General features: G+C 38.3%; 1 protein-coding gene across 7 annotated transcripts in view; it reads right to left on the bottom strand.

The window, feature by feature from the left end:
• Nucleotides 1–1093: 1093 nt before the first annotated feature.
• HELZ (helicase with zinc finger) overlaps nt 1094–9163 on the bottom strand; it is an 87731-nt gene continuing 79661 nt past the window's right edge. For all 7 annotated transcript variants that reach the window (XM_057418550.1, XM_057418553.1, XM_057418555.1 and 4 more), the window contains 2 exons: nt 7317–7569; nt 1094–3983 (listed from right to left, as the gene is read on the bottom strand). In XM_057418550.1, the coding sequence (XP_057274533.1) occupies nt 3652–3983; nt 7317–7569 (585 nt within the window). In that variant the 3' untranslated portion in view covers nt 1094–3651. The remainder of the gene's footprint in view (nt 3984–7316; nt 7570–9163) is intronic.

Raw genomic sequence — 9163 nt, 5'->3', positions numbered from 1 at the left:
CACCGTGATGGCTTGAGCTGGTCATGAAAACATCTGCCCTTCAGGAGTGAGCAAGACTATGGAAAATGGACTGACATCATCTAACTAGCCTGGGAGAATTCAGATCACAGAGCAGCTTCTGTCATTTATCAGAAGCATCTATTAATCCTTAATGAGATAGAAACTTTTCATGAAAACATTTCTCAACCAAAGCTAAAGTTACCAAACCCACCCACCCCCCCCAACCTGACACTTCCATTGCACTTGCTGTAGATCTTTTTCCTTTCCTTGAATGAAAGAGCTACAAAAGAATTGAATGATTGAATCCTTGCTCCTGACATAGCTCACAAAAAGACATTGGAGCAAGCACTGCTATACCAACACAAACAGCCCATATTTCATGTCAAGGAATATGATGTGCAAATTTTATAGGCACCATAAATCATCCCCACCTGCCTGACAAGTTAATTGTCTGCAGTGTTTCCAGGAAAACCAGGAAGTTAAAAAACTAACAAAACAAATGAAATGAGTTGAACGATGATAAGGGCAGAGCATGAAGCATCCTGGCCTGATGGCTCTGGAAACGTGCGGATTCTGATATGCTTGAGTTCACTCCAAAGGAGAGCCGAAGTGGGCAGGCACAGCGTCCTCAGTGCTACTTACAGTTGAGATATCACACACATAGCAAAAGAATTGCTTATAAAGCAGGATCTCTGCAAAAAAAAGGCACCAAAACAGCTGAACTTGACAAAGCTGGGAGCAAAACACTAATTAATCAAAGTAAGGAATGGTACTCGCAGGGTTTGTAAAGCGAAGGGCAGCGTTCACGTTCTGCTCAGTCGGGAATGCCTATAGAATTAAAACAGCACAAACTATACTTGAGGACATCTTCCAGCAGAAAATATGTCTGAGGATTTCTGCCATCCCATCCTCAGATTCCTGGGTGAGAGCGCTTAGGAAAAGTTAGAACCAAAACCAGCAGGGATTTTCATCAAGAGAGAAAATGCTCCTTGAACCATAGCATTTTCAGTGCAGGTAAAAATGCCCGTGTAAAACATGAATAAAACGTGGTGAGATGCAACCATCTCCCCCTTAACTAATTGACAGATAGCAGTAAATTAACAAGTGATGTTTATTAGTTTTAATATTCAAATATGGTGAACAGAATCAAAAGACTGCTCCATATAAATGAGTGATTTTGAAGCCCCTGAAATTACAATGCCGACTCGGCGAAGTGAAGTGCATTTGAACCCTACCTCTCCTCTGTCATAGTCTCGCACATCTCATCAAGAACTCTTCACAGACTACAACGCTCAGGCACACAGATTCTTCTCTCAGAGCAGCGCCAGTCACTCCGTTAAGGAGAACTGGCACCGTTCCGCTGAAATAAAAAGACTGAGGCTAACTTAGACTGAGCACACACCCGGCCCTTGCAAATCAATTTCCCATGGGCCTATTTCTGCACCCGTCAGCTTGGCAAAATCCCATTGAACTGTAGTTTTGATGGATTCAAGGTTGTGGAATTTGGCCTCTCCTCATTTTTGGGTCCTCTTGATTGGATGCCATATGCTGAAGTGCATAACTTGGCGAGGGGCTTCCCCCTCCCTCAGTATCTTTTGTTTGGTATAGACATATAGGAAATAAATTAAGGAGTTACGCGTGCTCTTCTTTTTACAGCAAAAAGTTTTTTTCAGATAAGTTTCTGAATCATAAACCAGCAAAGATTTATAATAAAAAATTTATATGCAAACCTCTGCAGTGTACTGAGTTTAAATCAACCCCATTACATAAAGACCCTTGCCTTAAAACATGAAGTCAAATGCAAAAGAAATAATAACCCTGATTGTAACCAGAGCAAAAATCTGATTGAATACAGCAGCAGCCACTGCTCATTAGTCAGGTGTCCCATGGACAGCTGTAGAAATCTGAAATCACCCCCACGCAGCTCTACAACTTTAATTCTTGCATGTTATTAAGTGGAGGAATACTGCAGCTACACCCAGCTCAGTCCCTGTAATGCATTTCCCAGATTTAAAGTTACTTCAAGTGTAAAAGGAGGACTATGGATCTGGGGAAACTACACCCCCTCGCTAGCTCCCCAGCTGCTAAAGTACGAACAGTGTGCAAGACCTGAAATCTTCAGCGACAAATTTCATCTTCCGAGTTTTCATTCACACTTATCTCTTTAATTTTTAAATAGCCCATAATCAGAATTCTCTTCTTTTCAGCTTGTTCTCCTCAGGGGCCAGGTTTGTGGAGAACTTGGCAGAACTCATATATAGATAAAATAACCTGGGAACCGTCCTCATCCCCCAAAGGTTTCGATTAATTTGGATACAGCTTTGACAAACATTAAATCTCTTCTTTAATGATGTTCCTCAAACAAAACAGTTAGCAAAATATCTGAATTTCCTTGTATAATGTCACATTTTAATGTAAACATCAAATAATGTACCAAAAGTTTTACCGGAGAGAGAAAAAAAAAAGATAAGAAAGGAAAAAAAGAATTCAAGCGGCACAATTCTTTATACCACTGGAGGGGGGGAGAAGCCAGATTACAAACATTTACACATGCATAGTGGAAAAAAAAATTGAAACAAACCAACAAAAAAAAAAGAAAAAAAAGAGTAGTTTTACTAAAATCACGCATTTTTTTTGTCCTTTTTAAAATAGTTATTAAATCTACTAAGCACCAACATACCTAAAAATTTATTTTCAGCTTCATGATTCATTTAAAAAACCTATCAAATTAACTTTTCAAACAAGCTTCTATTACCAGCTTGTCCAAAAATAAAATGTAGAGTTTCTTTGTTGGTTTTTTTTGTTAGGGTTTTTTTTCTTTTTTTTTTCCTTTTTTTTTCCTTTTTATTTTTTTTTTTATTATTTTAAAGTATACCAATACTTTTTTTATCTGAATGTTTCCAAACAATGGCAAAGGTGTCCGCAAAGAATGCCTTCACTTTACCCTATGGTGGATGGAAAATACAATACCACATCATACAGAATCTAAAACTAGAAAAGTCTGAGAATGCAGCATCCCTTCACAAAAAAGCTGATAAAACTGAAAGGATTTAGAAGATGCTGCACCTTTATTTAAAAAAAAAAAAAAAGAAAGAAAAGAAAGAAAATTAAATGAATTTAAGCAGAAATAACATACATTTTTACATTAACTGGCCATTTCTGGTACAGAAACCCAGCATAGTATGCTAATGTTATTGAATAAATGTAAATGCTACTTACAATCTTCTTAAATACAATTTAGACAAACTTTTTTTTTGTCTTTTTGCCTTTTTTTTGCCTTTTTTTTTTCTTTTTTTGTTTTCTTTTTCTGTTGGACAGGTAAGAACCTCTCAGCTGCTAGTTTAATGCAACAGATCAGTAACGTTACACAACTTAAAAAATAACAGGTGTTTTCCTACAGAAAAGCTTCCAAAAAAAAACCCAACCCCAACCCGCGTCCAAAACAATGCAAAATAATGGAATATAATTAAAAAAACAACGAAAAAAACCAACCCCCCAAATTAGTTGCAAGTCTAGCAGCAAAGCAATTAAGTGAGGCTATAGTTACTAATATAAACAAAGGGAATAGTTGCAACTACAGGTGAAGCCCCAACTATCTTAGATCTACGGACACAAATAAAAATTAAATTCTCTCTAAAAAAAATAATCTGGTTATTTAAAATAGGAGTAAAAGCCATTGCTACCTGATGAACTACCTAGGCTAAGTTCCTGAAACAAAGACAAAGGGTCGCTATTCTTTTTTGTCTGCTCAGGAGGAGGTTTGGGCTTTGGTGGAGCCCGCAGAGCACTTGCGTAGGACATGACCGGCTTGCTCCCACCAGCGTTCTGCTGGCTGTTGCTGTTCGACTCGACGATCTGCTTGTTGGGCATGAGAGGTGGGAACTGGCCGAGATGCTGCAGCACGCTGTAGTTGAAGGAGTTGGATAGCTGGATGTTCTCGGCCTTCAGGTGTTCCTCTGGGGGCTTGACCGTCTTCGGTGGAGCTGTGAAAGGAGTAAACCACAGCTTGTCTAAATGAACAGCTCAGACTTAGGAAAACACAGAATCAGCTCAGTTGGAAAAGACCTTTGGGATCATCAAGTCCAACCTTTACCCCAGGACTGCCAAGTCCACCACTAAACCATGTCACCAAGGGCATCTACATGTTTCTTTGAACACTTCCAGGGATGGTGATTCCACCACTTCCCGGGGAGCCTTGTTCCAATGCCTGGCCACCCTTTCAGTGAAGAAATTTATCCTAATATTCAGTCGAAATCTTTCTATGGTAACACCAAAGTACTGAAGGATACTGCAACCACCAATTTTCTGTGTTCAGTCACTCTAGGTCCTAGGAAATTTCTGCTTATTATGCTATCTAGCTTCATCCCCAACTACTGGCTCATGTATTATCCTTGTCAGCAATGCCAAGACGACAGACGTTATCAAAGAGATTGTCCAGGTGTGTGTACCCGCAGAGTTTGTAACACTGAACCTGCAATTCTGCACAGGTGGATTTAGCAGAGGCACCGAAGGTAAGCTGCTTCAGAAAGGGATATATTCTAATTTAAACACTTTATCCACTGAGACAGCACAAAGAGCATTTCATTCTTCTCGCTTTAGAGCTTAATAGGCTAAAATTAAACTTTACAGCACCATATATAATTCATTCTCAAACAGCAATTCTGACTCCTGAATGCCATCCAAATAATTATTGACATTTTAGTCTGAATGCATTCCTGCTAATTGATATGTTCTTGCTCTGTGTTTAACTACCCTTGTAACTATCAAAAAAAAATGGTGCTTTAAACCATAGCTATAAAACTGCTTTCAAGTGAATTTCCTGAATCCTAATGTGGCATCTTACTTTTATCTGGAGAATTCCGCTATCTTACATAGCCAGAGATTGAAATACAGGTCTACATTCTATCTAGCTAAGGAGCTGGGCAACAGAGATATCCTGTAATTATTTCAATCTTTAAATGTATAATGTTATTTTTGAAGTGCATAAACCCAAAAAAATACCATCAAATGAGTATAAAACTAGAAAAACCAGAAGTATATCGTTAAGTTTCCCACTGGAGGGGTCATGCACAGGCTTTTGTTTTTAATGAAGTAATAAAAAAGTATCCAACCTATAGAAGAATGAATATAGAAAGAACATAAGCAAAACAGTTTTGCTAGGGTTGCTATGACCCAAAGAATAAAACCCCAGAACACAAGCAGAAAAACCTCCCCAAAACAACCACAGCACTCAAGAGAAGACAAGTAATGACAAGCAAGGCCAGAGGTGAAAGCTATGTGTGGTAAAGGTGTCTAACAGGAGAAAATATCCCAAATAAACATCTTGTTCAAGAACTTCAAACATTTTCTTGCTATCAACAGAAAAAGCAACAAGAAACAAGCTCTCAAATTGCAATTTTGGAAAGTGCTTGCATACAACACCACTGAGCATTTCACAGCAGCTCCCCCTGCACTCTGTAAATCCACGTTGAGATAACCGAGCGCTTGTGCCACAGCCATCTCTTGGTGTATGGGAAATACAAGGCCTTGAACAGTCTGGCATCATGATTGCTCACTCTCAAGCAATGAACACAGGACTAGTTCATAGCATCTCATTCTCATGGGTTTTAATTTCGTGGATAAAAATCAATAGTAACCAGAAATGCTGAAGTTACTGGTCATTAACCCTTAGCACTATAAAACACTTCTGGGCTTTAAATACGATCATCATAGCCAGTGAGCTGTAAAGCAGAAAAACACAACAGCCATAAAAATGGAGATCTGTTTGCACAAACCATCAGATACAGGGCAATGTTGAATATACATTTATTTATAAACCAGAAATCATGCTTAACTACAACACAAAACATTTGCACTGCAAATGCTGATACTAATCTAAACTTGCCCCTTTTGTTTAGGATTAACTATTTGACAGCAAACAGATAGATATGGTGCCTTTACAGACACATATTTCCTCTGACGAATTTAGTCACAAACATGTTCTCAACCGTTACACTAAAGCAAGGAGATGGGGTATCACCTGATCCCAACATAATCTTGTTGGGGCTCCTGAGCAATTATCAGATAACCACAGAGTCTAGAGAGCAACTGCAGAGATGGGTGTCACTCTTGATGACACGTATCATGCATTCAACAACTTGATTATCAGTGAAAATACAGACTGAAGGAGGTGCCTTGAACTTGAAGTTTGAACTTAGCCCAGAAGAGGCTGCCCTAAATATGGTTTTGTAAAATAACATTTGCACACTTTGGCAATGAAAATTCACATGAGGAACTTAACACTTTGTGCTGTTGCTGACAGAAACAGCATTTTTTCATTCATTCTGCAATGCATCTTTCTACTCACAATTACTACACTATGAAATTACAAGATGTTTCAGGTTTATAAAATTTGACCCAAAGCAATGAGACCTTTAGGGACAATAAACCCAGCTTATAACGATTTTTACACATTATTAAGTGTTTTTAATATTCACACCAAAGATTGCTCGTTTTTAGTATTATTTTTTAATTATCACTGGAGATCCTCAAAGCAAAATCACGGAGAAGAAACTGCACTATGCTGGTAATTTTGTTTTTCACAAACATCAAAAATCCAGAGAACAGATGAATAGCTGCACTGCTCCAACTCCCTACTTGCAGGTTTTTTTAATCACTGAAAAGTTAATTTAGTTTCCTTCTGCTAAATCAATCAGCACTGCTACTGCCAGCAGGGAAGCCAGGTTCCTGTGTGATTCTTCCATGGTGTGAGTTTAAAATTCATCATTACTTTGATGAAGTACCAGAATTTACTAGAAAATACAATAAAATTACTAATTCAGTTTATGTTGTTTCTCCTCCAGACTGTAATATCAACAAGAAGCATCATTTATTCTGGAAACAAATAATCTATCTTGCAAATGAAGCCCACCAGTTACCTTAGCTTCATTTAGCAACAACTGAGTTGCACTTGAAACCACTGTAAGAGAACATGTGGGTTTACTGTAACTTTTGTAAGAAGGCAAGAATCTGTATTGCAGATGAACACTCAATGGTATTCTTTAGACACCAGCAACATACTGGAACATAAACAAGACAGCAAATGAAAACAGGATTACTCTGAGCATACCTTTAACTACTAAAACAAGGAATACTTCAAAAAATCTTTGCTTAAGTTAGTCTCAGGATTTGAAGAGAGGGCAGAAAAGATTTTGTGAAAAGGGAAAAACCCAACCAAACGAACAACCCTTCCATTCACACTTGCTTATTCCAGCCTAAACAGTCTACTTGATAGAGCAGAGAGAGAAGCAGAAAAGCAAAGATAAGTCTGTACCTACCTAACAACTCCCGGGGTGGAACTGCTCTGTTGGCTCCATTGCATGGAATGTTTGGGTATGGGGCAGATGAGGAGGAGTTTACCCACAACTCAGGTGATGAATAGTTGAAAGATGACTGGTTACTGTGGTCCTGAAGCTCTTTACACTGACCAAGACTGTCTTGAGGAGTGCTTAATTCTTCAGAACAAGCCTGGACTGAACTAGAGGAAATTCTTCTTTGGTACAACGGCCTGCCTGGTCCTCTTGGTTCATACTGCGAACAAGAAAACAACAAAAAAAGGCCTTTTGCTCCTTTTGTTCAACTGTGTGTATCAAATACTGGTTCTCCATCCAGTTTTTCCACTGCAATGTCTCATAAAAAAAAAAAACAACAAAAAACAAAACCACCTTCTTTGCATTTAGAAAAAAAATCCAAGTTCCATGTTGTATATTGCCATCACTGATAAGGTATTTTAATTGCACAAAAGAGGCATAGAATTTTAAAGGAAGTGCAAAAAGTGTCAACTGAGATTCCTTAATTCTTATCAACCTTTACATCTCACACTCCTACGTGGGAGATGTATCTCAGTGTGAGGAGGAAGGTACCCAGCATTTACCCAGAAGCAAATGAAGCACAGAGAGAGCAAGAGAGAACGTTCAATTACAGTGTAGAGAGGAATAAAATGGAGCTTAGTTTCCAAAGGACAAATGAGTGACTTGTATACCAGGATTTGGGGAAGCACCATACATTTGTATGCTGGGTTTTGTGCATGTACACACAAAACAAATGCTCCGGAGAAGTGTGAGCCCGCAGGAGAAATAATACAGAGAATTTTATCTGAAACCACAGAGCTTACTTGTTTCCATAAACCCTGTAGATCATGCAGAGCTCCATCTATCAACCTGTTGGCTTCAAGGACTCTAAACTTCTCAAGATTCAAAGCAAATCTGTTGTATTATAGTTTATTTTTGGGAAGAAACACAGTATTTGCTCCCTTCTGCACTCTACTAACAAGAGCACAAATAATAAAGTCATAGTAGTAAATCTATACTTAGTAAAGGAAAAAAGTAAACATCCTAATGAAATGTCCTAAAAAAATTAGCTAACTAAATATCAAATCACTAACTTGCAATGCCCCAATATTGTTATTCTATCTTCCACAAAAAACAAGGCAGGGGGAAAAAAGAGTGCATGAAAGAAAACTGTAATATGTCATTATAGCTGCCACACTATCATGATATATGAAGGGAACAGCACTTTGATACCCTGTCACTCTTCTCTCTTGAGGATATCCAACAACAGAAGTCCATACGTTACTGCCTGAATCACACCCAGAAGGTGTATGTCTTACTGAGTTTAAGGGGCAATTTGGTAAGCAGTCAGGAGGTTATCAAAGTTCTGGACACTTGCAAGTATAGGACCACACATTGTAACTTAAGTATTCCCTTTGATATGCAGGTCAAATCTGGTTTGACTAAACACATGCAAGAGCTTTTAAGTATCAAGTTTAATGAATGGTGATTAAGAAAACTCTTTAGTAAAGATACCAAAAGTCACGACGTCTCTCCTGACACCTGCCTTACATGAGGGGTTTCTGTTAAAAATACAGCATTGTGTATTCAGGCTGTGCATTCAGTCCTACCTACCAGCTGAACTAGCAGTCCCGGAAACTTCACAAGCAAGTCTCTGTCTTGAAACATTTTTACTGGGCTTGGCATTTCTGTCACATGCTTTGAAAGGAAGAAGAAATAAGACCAAACCCAAATTTGTACTAATTACATAAAGGCTCACTCTATTTGCCTTCGGATAGCAGGAGCTGTCACAAACTCTACAGGAATATTTATTAGTTTATTTCTGCTGAAAAGCC

This window comes from Pezoporus wallicus, unplaced genomic scaffold, assembly GCF_028554395.1.
Source record: "Pezoporus wallicus isolate ANWC-B61680 ecotype Strahan unplaced genomic scaffold, APGP_CSIRO_Pwel_v1 contig_3710, whole genome shotgun sequence".
Taxonomy (NCBI): Eukaryota; Metazoa; Chordata; class Aves; order Psittaciformes; family Psittacidae; genus Pezoporus; species Pezoporus wallicus.
The sequence above is the reverse complement of the archived record's forward strand: the minus strand, read 5'-3'. Positions and strand labels throughout refer to the sequence as shown.